This window comes from Apodemus sylvaticus, chromosome 20 (assembly GCF_947179515.1).
Source record: "Apodemus sylvaticus chromosome 20, mApoSyl1.1, whole genome shotgun sequence".
Taxonomy (NCBI): domain Eukaryota; kingdom Metazoa; phylum Chordata; class Mammalia; order Rodentia; family Muridae; genus Apodemus; species Apodemus sylvaticus.
This window is the reverse complement of record NC_067491.1, coordinates 5,872,852-5,890,699: the sequence shown is the minus strand read 5'-3', so window position 1 is coordinate 5,890,699 and position 17,848 is coordinate 5,872,852. Positions and strand designations below refer to the sequence as shown.

At 50.9% G+C, this 17,848-nt stretch overlaps 1 protein-coding gene across 1 annotated transcript in view; it reads right to left on the bottom strand.

Moving 5' to 3' along the window:
- Positions 1-17,848, bottom strand: part of Kif5a (kinesin family member 5A) — a 33,849-nt gene that overhangs the window by 6,351 nt on the left and 9,650 nt on the right. Inside the window, exons 2-21 of the mRNA XM_052165750.1 lie at positions 14,994-15,081; positions 14,832-14,905; positions 14,302-14,406; positions 13,600-13,648; positions 12,867-12,922; positions 12,625-12,712; positions 12,299-12,423; positions 10,340-10,444; positions 10,042-10,190; positions 9,329-9,477; positions 8,361-8,536; positions 6,503-6,571; positions 5,408-5,614; positions 5,000-5,146; positions 3,914-4,102; positions 3,465-3,582; positions 3,122-3,186; positions 2,927-3,036; positions 1,812-1,913; positions 852-912 (exon numbers count right to left, since the gene is read on the bottom strand). Of these exons, the coding sequence (XP_052021710.1) occupies positions 852-912; positions 1,812-1,913; positions 2,927-3,036; positions 3,122-3,186; positions 3,465-3,582; positions 3,914-4,102; positions 5,000-5,146; positions 5,408-5,614; positions 6,503-6,571; positions 8,361-8,536; positions 9,329-9,477; positions 10,042-10,190; positions 10,340-10,444; positions 12,299-12,423; positions 12,625-12,712; positions 12,867-12,922; positions 13,600-13,648; positions 14,302-14,406; positions 14,832-14,905; positions 14,994-15,081 (2,232 nt within the window). The remainder of the gene's footprint in view (positions 1-851; positions 913-1,811; positions 1,914-2,926; positions 3,037-3,121; positions 3,187-3,464; positions 3,583-3,913; positions 4,103-4,999; positions 5,147-5,407; positions 5,615-6,502; positions 6,572-8,360; positions 8,537-9,328; positions 9,478-10,041; positions 10,191-10,339; positions 10,445-12,298; positions 12,424-12,624; positions 12,713-12,866; positions 12,923-13,599; positions 13,649-14,301; positions 14,407-14,831; positions 14,906-14,993; positions 15,082-17,848) is intronic.

The following is a 17,848-nucleotide window of genomic DNA, read 5'->3' as shown; positions in this document are numbered from 1 at the left end:
GAGAAATAATGCAACCTTGAGGGCAACTGGAAACCAGGTCTACCTTCTCCCTCGGGCTATAGAGTTGTGGTCTGTCATCCCGAAAGTGCCACCGACTCACAGTAAAAGAGCAGGAGGAACAGGGTAGGGAGAGATGAAGCTCTGGAGCCTTCTCCCATGGGGGACAGGGTAGGAAGGGGTGAGGAGGAGGGGGAAGAGGTGAGGAGGAAGGGGAAGAGGTGAAGAGGACGGGTAAGAGTCGAGGAGGAGGGGAAGAGGTGAGGAGGACAGGGAAGAGGTGAGGAGGATGGGGAAGAGATGAGGAGGACGGGGAAGAGGTAAGGAGGACGGGGAAGAGGTGAGGAGGAGGGAGAAGAGGTGAGGAGGAAGGGGAAGAGGTGAGGAGGAGGGGGAAGAGATGAGGAGAGGGGGAAGAAGTAAGGAGGAAGGGTAAGAGGTGAGGAGGAAGGGTAAGAGGTAAGGAGGACGGGGAAGAGGTGAGGAGGAGGGAGAAGAGGTGAGGAGGAAGGGGAAGAGGTGAGGAGGACGGGGAAGAGGTGAGGAGGACGAGGAAGAGGTGAGGAGGAGGGGGAAGAGGTAAGGAGGACGGGGAAGAGGTGAGGAAGAAGGGGAAGAAGGAGGAGGGGGAAGAGGTGAGGAGGAGGGGGAAGAAGTAAGGAGGAGGGAGAAGAGGTGAGGAGGAAGGGGAAGAAGTAAGGAGGAGGGGGAAGAGGTGAGGAGGAGGGAAAGAGGTGAGGAGGATGGGGAAGAGGTGAGGAGGACAGGAAAGAGGTGAGGAGGAGGGGGAAGAGGTGAGGAGGACAGAAGCCCTCTCCCATTCGGGTCTCGCAGCACAGAAGGAAACCACTCACAACTGTCTCCTCCAGCCCCTTGAGGTCCTGCTTGGACTGCTCGTGTCGCTCATACAGAAATCTGCAGCAGAAAAAATAAGAAGAAAGAGGGACAGGAAAGACCCCTCTGGACGTTCCTCCCCGCCGTTCCCTTACCTTTACCATCTTTTTTAAAGATTTATTTTATTTATGCATCTGAGTACACTGTAGCTGGACTGAGGACTGTGAGCCTTTATGTGGTGGCTGGGAACTGAATTTAGGACCTCTGCTCGCTCCGGTTGGCCCGCTTGCTTTGGTTAACCTTGCTCATTCAGTCCCTGCTTGCTCCGGCCCAAAGGTTTATTTATTATATATAAGCACACTGTAGCTGTCTTCAGACACCCCAGAAGAGGGCGTCAGAGCTCATTACACATGGTTGTGAGCCACCATGGTGTTGCTGGGATTTGAACTTATGACCTCTGGAAGAGCAGTCGGAGCTCTTAACTGCTGATCCATCTCTCCAGCCCTTTACCATTGTTTAATATACAAGTTGCTCGTGTTTGCTACGCAGTAATCAGAAAGGAAGGAATCCTTAAAAAGAGTTCAGAGGAAATTTTATGGAAGGCCACTATTCACGGCTAAAGCTGTCAGGCGCCCATCTTGCCAACTCTTCTTTCTACACATTTAACAGCCACATACAAAGTTTCTTGGGATCAAACCATCTATAAGGCTTTTAAAACCTCATTTTCACACTTGATAGCCCTGACTGTCCTGGAATTCACTGTTTCAACCAGGCTGGTCTCAGACTTGCAGTGAACCACCTGTCTCCGCCTCCCGAGTGCTGGGATTGAAGGCACGGGCCACCACAGCGGCCTGGCAGTCCCTTCTGCCGGTGTCCTTTCCTCTCTCCACCCTTTCATGCTTACTTCCTGGGACCCTCCCCACAGAGGCCACCCATGGGTCCCGCATCTGCACACATCTGCCAGCCGGCGAGTCACTCACGTCAGCTCTTGGAGCTTGGCACTCTTCTCGTTCTCTTCATTCTTCAGCCTCTCATAGTCGGCCTGAAGCTTCTCCAGCTCTAACTGAAGCTTCTGGTTCAGGCTAGGGAGGGTGGAACATAAGAGACACTAAAGCCCCGCCCCCAGTGGGTTGGGCATAAGGAGACACTAAAGTCCCGCCCCCTCAGAGGGTTGGGCATAAGGAGACACTAAAGCCCCGCCCCCAGTGGGTTGGACTAAGGAGACACTAAAGTCCCGCCCCCTCAGAGGGTTGGGCATAAGGAGACACTAAAGCCCCGCCCCCCAGAGGGTTGGACATAAGGAGACACTAAAGCCCCGCCCCTCGTGTTTTGTCTTCTACACATCCCAGTGAAACCTGTTGCACTGGACTTCAGATATCAGGGAAACACACTGGCGCTATCAGGGTTACATACCGGCTCTATAGGGGATACGCACCGGCTCTATAGGGGATACACACCAGCTCTATAGGGGATACACACCAGCTAGCACTTTCATGGCAACATGGGACCCCCAGTACTGCAATCATAAAAATCTCAAGGACAGGTCTAATTCTAACTACTTGTTTTGTTTTGTTTTTGTTTTTGTTTTTGTTTTTTGAGACAGGGTTTCTCTGTGTAGCCCTGGCTGTCCTGGAACTCACTCTGTAGACCAGGCTGGCCTTGAACTCAGAAATCCACCTGCCTCTGCCTCCCAAGTGCTGGGATTTAAGGCGTGTGCCACCACTGCCCAGCTTACTTGTGTTTTTTTTTTTTTTTTAATTAATTTTTTACGAGTATGGGTGTTTTGCTTGTGAGTGTGTCTTTGTGCCTGGTACCTAAGGAGGCCAGAAGAGGCTGTCAGATCCCCTGGGACTGGAGTCACAGATGGTTTCGAGCCACCATGTGGTTGCTAGGAGTCAAACCCAGGTTCTCTGGAAAAGGAGCCAGTGCTCTCAACTACAGAGCCACCTCTCCAGCCCTTCTGTGTCCCTTGAGTTTGGGTCTCAAGGCATGTCACTGTGGAGGATATTAAAGATCCAGAAGGATCGCTGGGGTGGCCACAGCACGATGAGGGGACTGGGCAGACCCTGGAGCCACCCCGAACGAAGCCCCTTACTCTTTCAGCTCATCAATGGTCTTCTGCTTCTCGTTGATCTCATCGCGGAGGCGGGCCAGCTGCCGGTGATGGGCCTCACGGTGATTCTCCATCTGCAGTTCCAGGGCCTTCTGCAGAGCGCACAGCCCTGTGCTCAGAGCCAGACTCCCAGGCTGACAGTCAGCACAGCCCCTGCCCCGCCACACGGCTGCTCACCTTCACCTCCTCCGCATCCTGGGTGTCCGGCTCCTTGTCCTTCAGAGCCACCTCGTGCACAGTTTCTAGTGAAAGAGAGGAAGACAGCTTCCATGACACCGGCGACCCAGGGGATGACAGGTGCACAGGGATGTTCCGGGCTGGGACAGTCCACTTTGGTCCATCGGGGTGAAGAAGGACAGAGGGTCTAGGACTTGTGTAAAACGAGCGCCATGCAAAGGCCAGGCTACACATGGAGAAGCACGTGAGCCGGCAGCCCAGGACTCCTCCGGTGTGACTGCCCTTCCCAGCCCCTCTGGGACCTCGATCCACGGATGGCTGGGACAGGGCCGAGGAGCCTCACCATGCGCCTGCAGCCTGGCCAGCTCGTCACTGAGGGAGTCGTAGGACTCTTCCAGGTGCCGCTTCTTCAGCTCCACAGTCTGCATGTACTCCGTGAGTGAACGGATCTTGGCCTCGTGCTGGTGGGGGGAGGGGGAGGCGATGGACAAAGGAGACAAAGGCACACAGGGTCTTTCACTGTCAACTGCAGCTATCCTCCCAGGCCTTCCCTCGTAGCCTCTATGAGGCTAAAGGCCAGGGGCTCGGCCTATGGAGATTCTTCTTTTAGGCCACTGGGTCAAAGGTCAGTGGCCCCTAAACTTCATGCCTGGATCCTTTTCCCAAGACCCTGGTTCTTCAGGCCTTGACTTCCACTGACCGAGACACTGATGTAGAGGTGGGTGTTGGGAGTTTATCATCTCAGAACAACCCTCCTCAACCTGTGGCTGGTTCCCATCCTCAGACACTCACCTGTGAGATGAGCAGTTGGCAGGATGACAGCTCCCTACCGGTCACCTCCATCTTGCGATGACACTCCACCTGGAGGTTCTCCAGCTGCCGGCATCGCTTCACCACAGACTTCACCTCTGACTTGATCTTGCTGATGTAGAGTCGGGCCACCGTGAACTCCTCTTCGATGGCCCCGCTGATCTCCACGGGCTGGGGGCGGGCAGAGGAGGGAGAGTTGCTTGTCTGAGGCAGAAAGTCCAGTACCGGCATCCTTCACCCTGCACCTGACTCACTCCCCTTCACGGGCACTCAAGGAAGCTGGGAAGCCCTCAACACTTTTGAGCAGTGCCCGATGGCTGCTTCCATGTCAGCTTGACACAAGCTAGCATCATCTGAGAGGAGGGAGCCTGACTGAGAAAATGCCTTCGTAATATCAGGCTGTCGGCAGGCCTGCAGGACATTTTTTTTTTTCAAATAGTGATCACTGCAGGAGAGTCCGGACTATGGTGGAGGTGTCACCCTTGGGCTGGTGGTCCTGGGAGCTATAAGAAAGCAGGCTGAGCAAGTCATGGGGAGCGGCCAGTAAGCAGCACCGCCCATGGCCTCTGCATCAGCTCCAGCCTCCAGCTTCCTGCCTGGGTTGAGTTCACGCTTTGGCCTCCCTCAGTGGACTGAGGTAAACCCACTGACCCTCTCCTCCCCAGGTCACTTTGGTCATGGTGTTTCATTACAGCAATGGTATCACTGACTGAGACCCGGCTCCTATTAACCAGCCTCTCACTTCAAAGCCTCTCTTTCCGTTCAGATGTTGGGTTCTGACAGTTCTCCTTTCTGCCTTGAAAACCAATAAGGCTTTCCTTTTGTTTGCTACATCGCCCTTTGCTAGTCTCGAACCCTTGACTTAATTAAGCCCGTCTCACCCTCCCGAGGGTGGGGACTGCAGCTGCACAGGCCACCCCGATGGACTTTCTTATGTTGGTAATCTAGTCCTGCCAATGATCCCCATAGGTCATGTTCGTATGCACGGATCTGCATGTCAGTCCTACCCTTTGTCACCCCAGCCCCTGCTAATCTCACCTGGACGACGCTGCCCTCTGTCCCACTCACCAGTTTTATCTCGCCGTTACCCACGATGACACTGAACTCACTCAGGTCCTTCATCAGCCCGTTCAGCACCTCAGCGATCCGTTTTCGCTGGTGTCCACTGACCTCCTGGAGCCGCTGTAGCTCGGACTCCAGGGACAGCATGGTGGCCTAGGGACAGCCCCTAAGGTCATTACCATTGCCAGCCTCCTGCTCCCCCTCCCAGAGCCTCTCATGTCACGTAAGACTCTGAGGGCTGCTATGGAGAGAATACAGACCCTGCAGAAGCCTCTGGAAGAGAGAAGGGCAGATTGCAGAGGCAGGGCGGGGAGGGTGACACGCTCAGCATCAGCACAGGGGGCGACACCATACAGCCAGGCAGGCGCTGCGAGGGCGGCCAGGGAGCCTCTGGGCCCCTCGCCGGCCACTCACCACTTTCTGGGACAGCTCATCCACCAGCAGCTGGTTCTGCTGGCTCTTCTCCTCCACCTCCTGGGACTTCTGGTCGTAGTTGACGGCCAGCTCCTCCAGGGCCTGCAACACTTCCTTCACCTCGTCCTTGGCTGCGTCGTTCTCGGACTGCAGGTGGCTCAGCTCCCGCTGGACCTTCTCATTGTCTCCCCGGGTGGACACTAGCAGCTTCGAGGAAGAGGCGGGGCACGCGAGACGTGTCACACTGTCTGCGTGAGCTAGGTTACAACACCCCGCCTGGCACGCTCAAGGGGAAGTGAGCTTCGGACTTCATCAACCAGAATGGAGAAGCACGGGACTCCTTCATCTGGACTTAAGAGCAAGCTGGCTGGTCACTCCATAGCTACAAATAGGCTGGAACTCTTTTTAGTTAGTTTGATTTTGAGACAGGGTTTCTTGGTACATCCCCGGCTGTCTTGGAACTCACTCTGTAGACCAGGCTGATCTTGAACTCAGAGATCTGACGCTTCTGCCTCCCAAATGCTGGGAGCAAAGGCATGTGCCACCACGCCCAGCTTGGCCTTGAACTAAGGGCTAAGGTTTTTTTTTTTTAATAATTTTAAAAAAGATTTATTTATTTATTATATGGAAGTACACTGTAGCTGTCTTCAGACACCCCAGAAGAGGGCATCAGATCTCGTTTACGGATGGTTGTGAGACACCATGTGGTGGCTGGGATTTGAACTCAGGGCCTTCGGAAGAGCAGTCAGTGCTCTGAACTGCTGAGCCATCTCTCCAGCCCTAGCCTTGAACACTCGATCTTCCTAACACAGCCTCCTAAGTGAAGTTTCCAATAGTGCACGACTTTCAATGATCATTCACCCCTAAGCAGAACGTCCGTTCCCCCACATACTTCTGTCTGTTTTAGATAAAGTTTCATGTACCCAAGGCTTGTAGCCAAGAATGGCCTGAACTTCTTTCCTGATTACAGGTGTGCACCAGATCACAGGTCTGTGCCACCGCCACTGCTGTATGCTCTGCTAGGGACCAACCCCAGGGCTTCATGCGTGGCATGCCCACGCAGGGACGGCGACAGTCCCTCCCTCTGACCGTTACCTCTTCCTGGTCCAGCATCTGCTGCTTCAACTTCTCAATGAGCTGGCTCTGCTGGTTGATCTCATCATCCTGTCAGAGGCAAGAGGGGATGTAAGGGGCTAATTATCCCGGTTTAGGGTGCTGGGATGGGAGGGAGAAGCCAGAACCCCCCCACAAATTCCAAGTTGGAAAGCTCACATATAGAAAGGTGACCTTTGCCCCTGCTTCCCTGTGGGATAAACTTGACACTACACAGCCAAAGTCTACACATCCATATCCTTTGGCCCAGATCTCTTATATCACTACCCCCATCTAGCCATTTAAAAGCAAAATAAAAAATAAAAAAAATCAAATTAAACCTTGTGGGTTCTTTTTGAGACAGGGTCTCATGTAACTTAGGCTGGTCTCACAATGTAGCTTCAAATGTCCCAGAACTCTTGATCCCCCTGCCCCAACCAAATAAATGTTGGGATTATAGGTCTATGGAACCTTGGCCAGGATCTTGGTGTGTATGTCTGTTAAGACTCGGTCTCAGCTGGGCCGGGCCGTGGTGGCGCACGCCTGTAATCCCAGCACTCTGGGAGGCAGAGGCAGGCGGATTTCTGAGTTCGAGGCCAGCCTGGTCTACAGAGTGAGTTCCAGGACAGCCAGGGCTACACAGAGAAACCCTGTCTCGAAAAAAAACAGATCCAAAAAAAAAAAAAAAAAGAAAGACTCAGTCTCACCATGTAGTCCAGGCTGACATAGAACTATGTATTCCAGGTTGGCTTCAAATTCCCAATCTTCCTGCCTCAACCTTCTAGGTGCTGGGATTATAGGCAGGAATAGCAGCGCTGGATCAAACGGTGTGTGAGTGAGTGTGTGAGTGTGTGAGTGTGTGTGTGTAAATCTTTTTATTTTATTATTTTATGTATATGGGTGCTTCTTATGCCTATGTGTCTGTGCACCACACGAGTGCCTGGTGTTTGAAGAGCCAGAAGAGGCATCAGATCCCTTGAGACTGGAGTTACAGACGGTTGCAAGTCACCATGTAGGTGCTGGGAATCCAACCCAGGGCCTCTGGAAGAGCAGTCGGTGCTCTTAACCACTGAGCCATCTCTCCAGCCAGAAAGGCAAATGCTTAGGCATACCACTAAGTCCATTTTGAAAAATGGATTGGTTATCTATTTGGAAGAATTTTTTTCCCAGACAGGGTGTCCAGGCTGGCCTCAAACTTCCTATATAGCTGAGGTGTGCCTTGAGCTTGCCGCACACGCTGCGGGAGACGGGACCAAAGCTCTGTGTGTGAGGCAGGCAATCTGCCAAGTGAACTACATCCTTAGCTCCAAACAGATAGGTTTATGAAGAATTGTTAATGGAGCGGAAAAACCACTTGTGTAATGTTAACAGAAAAGACTGGAGTCCATCAGGGTGGCCACACTGGTAACCCCAGCACGGAGGAGGCTGAGGCAGGAAATCAAGAGTTAAAGGCTCACCTAAAATGAGAGACCATCTAAAAGAAAGCTATTAGATGCAAATTACTTCAACTGTATATACCTCAGCTGCAAGACACACGAAGAGGAGTAAAATATTAAGTGTTGCCTCTACGTGATAATGACCAATACTTTTCATGTTCTTCTATTTTTCAAACTCATTTTCTACATCATAATGGTTGTGCAAACCAACTTTTTAAACAGTTTCAGTGTGTGTGGGCTTGTGTGGTGTGTCAGTGTGAAAAGTCAAAAGCACTTGTGGGTGTCACTTCTCTCCTTCCACCAGGTGGGGCCCTGGAGATGCAACTCAAGTCGTCAGGCCTGGCAGCGAACCCGGCTCCTGCCCCAGGCTAGCCCTGTGACCTCCCACCTAAGCCTTCCTCTCCCTGCACAGTGGTCGGTCTCACCTTGTCATCGAGCTGCTTGTACAGGCGACGGATCTCTTCCTCGTATTTCTGCCTTTCCTCAGGTGCGATGCGGACCACAATGGATGAGTTGTCATTCACAGGGGTCTCCTCACAGAGCTCAGCTCCCAGAGCTGAATCCTCTCCAGCCAGGCGCTCAGTCTCAGGCACATTTTCTCCTGACAGACGGACAGGAGAGCAAAGACAGTGTGATGTTAAAGACATCAACACGACAGTATCTAGAGTCACCTATGAGACAAACCTCTGGATGTCTAAGAAGGAGTGTCCAGACTGAGTTAGTTCAAGTGAGCAGATCCACCTTAAATGTGGGCAGCATTGGACAAATCCACCTTAAACGTGGGCAGCACTGGGCATATCCACCTTAAATGTGGGCAGCACTGGGCATATCCACCTTAAATGTGGGCAGCATTGGACAGATCCACCTTAAATGTGGGCAGCATTGGACAGATCCACCTTAAATGTGGGCAGCACTGGGCATATCCACCTTAAATGTGGGCAGCGTGGGGCATATCCACCTTAAATGTGGGCAGCACTGGACAGATCCACCTAAATGTGGGCAGCACTGGGCAGGTCCACCTTAAATGTGGGCAGCACTGGACAGATCCACCTTAAATGTGGGCAGCTTCCTGACTGCAGCTGCCTATGCACTCCTCAGACTGTGTACTCTCAGACTGTGAGCCAGCATAGACACTCCTCCCTAAGTTGCTATAGCTAGGTGTCATGTCACAGCAGCGAGGCAAGTGGCTACAGTGCAGAGGAGAGCTGATGCCTGAGTCCACCTTACCAGCTCCTCAGAGCCAGGATCTCCAGGCCCTCAGCTCCGGACCCTCAGCACCACCCCACTGCCCTCCTCCAGAAACACAGCCTTGCTTCCAGAGGTTGCTGGCCTCAAACCCTCCCAGACACAGCTGTCCCGAAGCCCCCCCACACCCCCGGGACCCCTCTCTAACCATTGCGCCACCGGCTAAGCTCAGCCTCCAGCTTCGCAATTGTCTCCTTCTGGGCCTTGGTCTTCTCCTTCTCCTTCTCGTATTTCTTCTTCCATTGCTCAGCAGTCAACTCTAGATTCACTGAGGCAGTGTTCTTGATGGTCTTTGCCCTGAGAGAAGAGAGAAACCAAGATGAGACTCCAGCTGGTCCTTGTGATGTGGTCCTTGTGATGTGGTGTGTGTGTGTGTGTCTATGTGTGTATCTGTGTCTTTGTGTACCTGTGTGTGCCTGTGTGTGTAGTGTATGTCTTTGTCTGTTTATGTTTTTGTGTGTCTGCGTGTATGTCTGTGTGTCTGCATTTGTGCTTGTGTCTGTGTGAATCTGTGTGTTTGTGCTTGTGTGTGTGCGCCTGTGTTTGTGTGTGTATGTCTGTTTGTATCTCTTATGTGTCTGTGTGTGCCTCTGTGTGTGTCTGTGTGTTTGTGCTTGTGTGTGTACGCCTGTATGTCTATGTCTGTTTGTGTATCTATGTGTGCCTGTATGTGCCTATGTGTGTGTTTGTGCTTTTGTGTGTGCCTGTGTGTCTGTGTTTGTGTGTGAGTCTGTGCTTGTGTGTATGTCTGTGTGTGTGTGTATGTGTGTGTATGTGTGTGTGTGTATGTGTGTGTGTGAACAGCAAGGGATGGCACAGCAGCAGGGCACCCGGGACCCCTCTGGGGACCCTGACACTGACCGCTGCCCAAACATGAGTGTGGACTTGGTCTCTGCGTCATTGTAGCTGGATGGGGAGCAGCAGATGAACATGGTGGTCCTGCAGTTCCCTCCCAGAGAGTCCTGGAGAATCCTCGTCATTTTGCTGTCACGGTACGGCACGTAGCTTTTCTAGAGCAGGAGCAGACCATGAATGTGAAAATGTTTCAACTGGGTGACAGAGGGCAGTGCCGCTCCCTGGGGACTGAGCCCATGGACTGGGGCGTGATTAGAACTCGGGGAGATGGGGAGGAGGTGGAGGATGAGCTGGGGCCACTCACGGTGCCCTCGGCCAGAGCGGAGATCACGTTCCCCAGGGCCGACAGCGACTTGTTGATGTTCTTTGCCTCATCCAGGACGGCTCCCTCGGCTCCTGTCTTGCTGACCTGTACAGAAGAGAAGTACAGGACAAGTGTGTCAGGAAGAGGGGAAGGCTGGCCTCATCCTCCCACTTAGAAAAGGAGGGAGGGGGCTGGAGAGATGGCTTAGTGGTTAAGAGCGCTGACTGCTCTTCCAAAGGTCCTGAGTTCAATTCCCAGCAACCACGTGGTGGCTCACATCTGTAATGGGATCCGATGCCCTCTTCTGGTGTGTCTAAAGACAGCATACCGTGTATGCATATATATAAAATAAATAAATACTTTTAAAAAAGAAAAAGAGGGAAGATAAAGATCGAGATGCTTGGTCCCTTCCGCCGCTCATCCGAACTCTCTTGCTGAAGCGCTCCCTCCCTCCTTTATATCAATTATACGAACGATTTATGACTGGGAAATTCAAAGTCAGAAGGCAAATCAGTGGCTGCCAGGGGATAGGAGGTAGGGAGAATGGAAGCGTTCTAGAATTCAGCAGGAATGGCAGTGTATCATCCTGAGAACAAACTGTGGATTATTCGGGGGCGAGGGTGGGAGGAATCTCACCGCGTAGTCCAGGCTGGCTTCACACGCATGCATGTTTGCTCCTGCTTCACACGCATGCATGTTTGCTCCTGCCTGCTGACTGCAGCGATCGCATGGAACACCACCATGCCCGTCTCACAACTGTTCACTCGTGTGTGTGGGCACTTATGTGTGGAGGTCAGAGGTCAATTTGGTGTTGTTCCTCAGAAATTGTCACCTTAACTTTCTTTGAGTCAAGGTCTCACTGGCACCTGGGGCTTTCAGGTCAAGTTGGCTGGCCAGTGAGTGCCCAGGTCTGCCCATCTCCACCTCCCTGGTGCTGGACTTACAGGCATGCACCACAATGCTCAGGATTTTACACAGGTGCTGGAGACGGAACTCAGGTCCTCTCACTTGTCAACAAGCACTCTGCCAACTGAGCCCTCTCCCCAGCCCTGTACTTTGTTTTGCTTGAGACAAGGTGATTAGTCCAGGCTGGCCTCAAACTCCCTATGTTGCTAATGATGACCTAGAACTTCTGATCCCCTGCTGCCATCTCTCAAGGAGATAACAGGCCCGCACCACTATGTCCTGCTTATGTTAGACAGAGGCCAAACCCAGGGGTTCATGCTTGCTAACCATATAAACACAGAAAAAGATAGGTCAGGGAGCATGCACAGCATGTGTGTGGTCAGAGGACAACCTCTCACGTGTGGGTCCACAATTTCTACCTTGTTTAAGGGTGGATCCCTTCATTGTCTACTGCTGATTACACCACCTCCCTCTAACCACAGGAGTACTCCTCTAACTGAAGAAGCACTTCTCTGACCGTAGGAGCACTCCTCTATAGGAATTACAGACTTGAACCACCATGCATGGATTTTTATTTATTTATTTATTTTGGGTTTTTTTTTTTATTTGGTTTTTTCAAGACAGGGTTTCTCTGTATAGTCCTGGCTTTCCTGGAACTCGCTCTGTAGACCAGGCTGGCCTCGAACACAGAAATCCACCTGCCTCTGCCTCCCAGAGTGCTGGGATTACAGGCGTGCGCCACCACTGCCCGGCTCCATGCATGGATTTATGACCTCAGGTCCCAGGCCTTGCACAACAAGTGCTTCACATACTGAGCAATCTCCCTGTCATATATTTTAACGGTGAAATATTTGCTTATTACTAGGGAGGGGTTCATGCCATCTGTCTGTCCCTCCCAAGTGCTGGACTGAAAGGTGTATTGCTACCACACGTGACCATTTTTCTTTCAAACACGGTTTTTACAAAGGCAGACCTTCCTGGCGAGGACTCCCTTAGCAGCACACCCCGCCCCCAACACGCACCCCCACCTCACCTTACTCCAAAGATCCTTACCTTCTCGCTTCCGGCCAGATCCACCAGGTACAGCTTCCCGCTGAGCTTCTGCTCCGTCTCTACGTTCTCCTGCTTGATGTTGATGAGGAAGATGCTGTGGCTCCGAGAGCTGTGCTCGTTCATGTCTGCGGGAGACACGGGTCCTCAGAGAGCTGCTGCCCTCAGCCACAGAGCCACTGGCCACCACTCCGCCCACCGAGAGAGGGCGTCCTAGGCAGTGGGCTGCTCGGGCAGGAAGCCCCTCCTCCTAAGCACGCTAGTCCCCAGTGGGCGCAGGAGAGAGGCGAGAAGACCCAGACCCAACAGCTCTCTATGTCCTCACTCACTGGTGACAGCGACGTGGCGGTTCGACTTCCCCTCATCAATCACATCCAGAATCTCCTCTGGGCTGGACACAAAGCGTTCGGTACAACCCTGCGGGGGGGCGGGGGGCAGCGGCAGGAGCTGTAAACTTCGATCTTCCGATTGAGCTGCCCACATACCACCCAAGGGGTCCCTCCACTGACCCCTCCCCCTCCACGCACACTCCTGATGCTCCAATAGGCACAAGAGCCCGCCCGGCTCTCACCTTGACAAACGGCACCCGGTTTTTGTCCTCGTGCACAGACAGGTTCGTCTTGGTCACTGAATCAAGACAGAGCAGGATGAGAGAGGCCAGGACTCCCACCCCAGGTAACGCTGCAGGCACGCTAAAGGTAGGAAGATGCCCCGTGGACACCCAACACCACGTTCACAGGGAGGCTATACTCCTCCATCCTCCTCACAGGACTCCAGCTATTCTTGGGCTCTGTGTGTCAGGACCGAGCCTTGAGCTCACCTCCCCAACTCTCGCAGGCTTTAAAAGGATTTTTCCCCCTTATTTTTGTTTCTGCAGCTGGAAACTGAAGATTGAACTCAGGAACTCGCCCTTTGCTTCCTGCCTAGACCCCCATCCCTCTTTCTGCTTTCTCTGTTTTCCCTATCAACTGGGGTTTGAACCCAAGGCCAGATGCATGCCAGGTGGGCTCCCCTATTCACCTGGCCCACCCCTCTTTAATTTTTTTTTCCTTTGAGACATAATCTTACTAAGTTGCCCAGGGTGGCCTCAAAAATCACAATCCTCCTGCCTCAGCCTCCTGAGTAGCTAGGCTTATAGGCAAGCGCCTCCGCTCCTGACTGAAAGTCTGTGGGGAGCAGAGCTGCAGGACTGTGGTGTGAGGAGACATGGCCTGCATGTTCAGCTGCAAACAATCTCTGGATGAAGCGTTCTCTCTGTTCTTGGCCTCCTCACGTGTCTGTACCCACAGGGACGGGGTACTCACCATCCAAAAGGTCACGGATCTTATCCAGGTAAATCTCGAAGTAAGACACCTGGTTAGGAAGAAAGAGGGTGGTGTGAGAAGGGCTTCTGTTGTTGTTGTTATTGGTTTTTTTGTTTGTTTGTTTGTATTTGTTTTTTTTTTCTTCAAGACAGGATTTCTCTGTGTAGCCCTGGCTGGCCTGGAACTCACTCTGTAGACCAGTCTGGCCTCGAACTCAGAAATCCACCTGCCTCTGCCTCCCAGAGTGCTGGGATTACAGGTGTGCGCCACCACCACCCGGCTCTGTTGTTGTTTTAATTTTATTTATTTAAATTTATTTATTTTTATGTGTATGGATGTGTGTGTGCGCACACACGGTGCCCATAGAGGTTACAAGAGCCCATCAGATCCCCTGGAACTGGAGGTAGAGATGATTGTGAGCTCCCATGTGGGGGTTGAGGATTGAAGTCGGGTCCTCTGGAAGAACAACCAGTGTTCTTAACCTCTGAGCCATCTCTCCAGCCCCAAGAGAGTGATCTTAACTCTAACGTGGGAATCCCAGACCAATAATCCAGGCACCAGGACAGTGGTGGCTGGGAAAGTGCAGGAGGGGACATTCTTGGTGGGAAGTCGGGTATCCAGAGGAAAGGTTTAGCTGGTTTATTCTGGGTCTTCTCAGTCCCCATCATCGTCAGAGGCGCCCAGCAGTCACGTGCTGATCACCTTAATGTGGAATTCAAGGTTCTCGTCCATGGAGTAAATGTGGTTGAAGATGTCTCGAGCGATCCGGGGAATGATGCCCATCAGTTGAGGGTCGTGCAGCTTCCCCTGAGGAGAAGGCATGCGGAGTAAGGCTGAGGTGCACAGGGAGACACTCAGAGGTCACTGGGGGCACAGCGGGGAGGAGTGAGGTCAGGGAGAGGTCAGCACCGTGGCTGTCTGTGGATGAGCGCTGACAGCTGAGCAGGGGTTGGACTATCAGCGCTGCTGGCTTTCTAGCTAAAGGGAGGACAACTGGAGTCATGAGAGGAAGGGGAAGTGTGGGAGCTGAAGGGCTTCCCCTAAACCTCCCTCCCACACTGCACCTCATTTCATCCCCAGACCCATCTGCCTCAGATTCAGTTCACCCCAGATTCCCGGATTTTCCTCAATAGTGCTTTGTTTTGTTTTGTTTTGTTTTGTTTTGTTTGTTTGTTTTTTGATCTTCTGTGATCCTTCCTCGAATCCCTGAACCCCCAAGTCAGAACCCTCACCTCCATGGTATGTGTTTTCCCTGAGGATGTCTGTCCATAAGCGAAAATTGTGCCATTGTAGCCAGCAAGGACGTCTGAAAGAGAAAGCAAGAGAATGCTACCTGGTGGTGGTGGCGGGTAATGGTGGACATTGGAAATACATTCTGAAGATGGGTCTCTTACCTTTGACAATCTGCATGGCACAGGCGTGATAAACCTGCTCCTGAGTCGTGTTTGGGGGGAATACACGGTCAAAGACATATGGCTTTCCCTGGAGAAGAAATAAAACAGGTCAGACATGAGCAGAAGAGCGACATGGGAGAATACTGAAGACCTTTCCATCAGTCTGCACAAGGTGTCCCCCTCTCTAGCCCTGAAAACACAAACGCACGGGATGGTGGGAGATAAGAGGACCTGTGGAGAGAAGCTGAGTTTACTCTGACAGCACGAGTGTGCTGTGTGGTAGGGCCATTAAGGAGTGTCACAGTGTCACATAGGGAGGCTGGGTAAGGGATCCTTGTCTGGATGCGACTTTCTAACATTGCACTAAGTCCAAATGCCTTCCCAGGAAATCAGACAAAGAGAGAAAGAAAGGAAAGAAAGAAAGAAAGAGAGAGAGAGAGAGAGAGAGAGAGAGAGAGAGAGAGAGAGGAAAAGAAAAAAGAAAAAGAAAAGAAAAGAAAGAAAGTGAGGAAGTATTCATTAATGGTGAAAAGAACAACATTTACAGATATCTTCCTCTACTGAGCTGTATAGGGGCTGGAGAGATGGCTCAGACGCCAAGATCATGTGGAGGACCTGAGTTCCGTTCCCTGCACTCATATAGAAGCTCACAAGAGTCCTTAAATTGCTGGGCAGCTGTGGTGGTGCATGCTTTTAATCCTAGCACTCAGGAGGCAGAGGTGAGTTCAAGGCCAGCCTGGTCTGCACAGAGTTTCAGAACAGCCAGGGCTATTCAGAGACATCCTGTCTTGAAACACCAGAGTCCTTAACTCCAGGGCCCAGCACTCTCTCATGGTCCCAGGACCAGGCGTTGAACATTTTTCTAGAGTCAACCTGTCCAACTGAAGGGTAAGCCTCTAGATCAAACCAGGGCAGAGCTTGGGAGATGAGCTTTTAAAAAAATTAAAGAACGCCCTACCACCTCAACCAAAAGAAAGGAAACTTGGCTAGAGTTAGACCCATAGCTGCAAGCACCTTTATGCAAATCCTAGGAAGAATACAGCTGTGGTTACTTTGGAAAGTGAAACCAGGATACTTTGTGCCCTATAGTGTTTATTTTGTAGCATTGATGGTAGCATTTGTTTGTTGTTTTGACTCTTTGTGTATATTTTTGAGCTGGTTTCACCAGGAAGCCTTGGCTACCCTATAACTCATGATGTAGACCAGACTGGCTTTGAACTTAACAGTGATCCTTTCTCAGCCTTCCAAGTGTTGGGATTACAAGGCCTTGATTAAATTATTCAAGGGGCTGGAGAGATGGCTCAGTGGTTAAGAGCATGTGGTTAAGTGGTTAATGATTTTTTTTTTTATTTTTTAATTATGTGTTTATGTGCTTGCTTAGAACACCTGCTACAGCAAGGGCAAGATGCTGGGTGTGATCCTGTCACCAGCACACTTAAAAAGAATAAAGCCAGTCAGGCGATGGTGGTGCACACCTGTAATCCCAGCACTCTGGGAGGCAGAGGCAGGCAGATTTCTGAGTTTGAGGCCAGCCTTGTCTACAGAGTGAGTTCCAGGACAGCCAGGGCTATACAGAGAAACCCTGTCTCGAAAAAACAAAAAACCAAAAAAAAAAAAAAAAAAAAAAAAAGAATAAAGCCAGGAAATGGAATTCACAAAGGAGAAGAGTTGGGGAAGGAGCTCCTTAATGGGATGAGAGGCAAACCAGTTTTAGCAAGTCATCCTGCTCCATTAAGCACTTAAATATTAATACTCTATACCAAGATTCCGGTGCTAGGAATGCAGTTTGCGAAACACTTACTGAAGTAATAAGAGACGGATAGAAGGAAAAATGTTCACTCCAGAGGTTCGAATTAAAAAAAAAACAGAAGAAAGTCAAACACCAGCAGTGATCAATTGGATTGTAGTACAGTGAGTGTGTAGCATACATGGGGTCCCAAGGCCTCATCAGCCTCAGCACAGAAAGAAAGAAGATGGGATGGGGCCAACGATGGGAGAGGAAAAAGGAGTAACTTTTTTTTAAAGATTCATTATACATACACATATATATATTATATATAATAAATGTCTCCATATATGCATTTATATACATATGTGTATGTATAACTATATATTTATACACACAAACACACATGTATTATATTATACTATAAATAAATAAATAAATAAATATATCCAAAAAAAGATGCTGGGCAGTGGTGCTTTAATCCCAGCACTTGGGAGGCAGAAGCAGGAGGATTTCTGAGTTCGAGGCCAGCCTGGTCTACAGAGTGAGTTCCAGGACAGCCAGGGCTACACAGAGAAACTCTATCACGAAAAAACCAAATACACACACACACACACACACACACACATCCTGCATAGGGAAACATGCCAATAGCAGTAATCCTCCATCAGTATGGTTTTTATTTCATTTGATTGTTTTTGGGGGACAGGACCTCACAATGTAGTTCGGGCTAACCATCAATTCATGGCAAAGACTCCTGGCTTAGTCTCCAGAATCCAGAAAGCTGGGACTGCGGTGGGAGCTGCTTTGACTTTAGGCTTATGGTTGTTGTCTATTTTGCTTTTTTACTTAAAACCTTTCTACAGTCATGGTGACCCATGTCTCGTCATTTTGTGAGCCTAGTCTTTAGGTCTCAGCTCAATCCTGTCTAAACAACAACAACAACAATTTTTTTTCCAAAAATAAGAAAACCTTTTTTAAAACCTCAGAAAATCTACTGTTTTTGTTTTGGGGAACATTCAGTAAGTAACTCCCGCAGCTTGGAATTCACTGTGGAGTGCGCTGGTCCTGAACTCAGAGACCCTCCTGCCTCTGCCTCCTAAATTCTGAGGCTAAATGCGTAAGATGC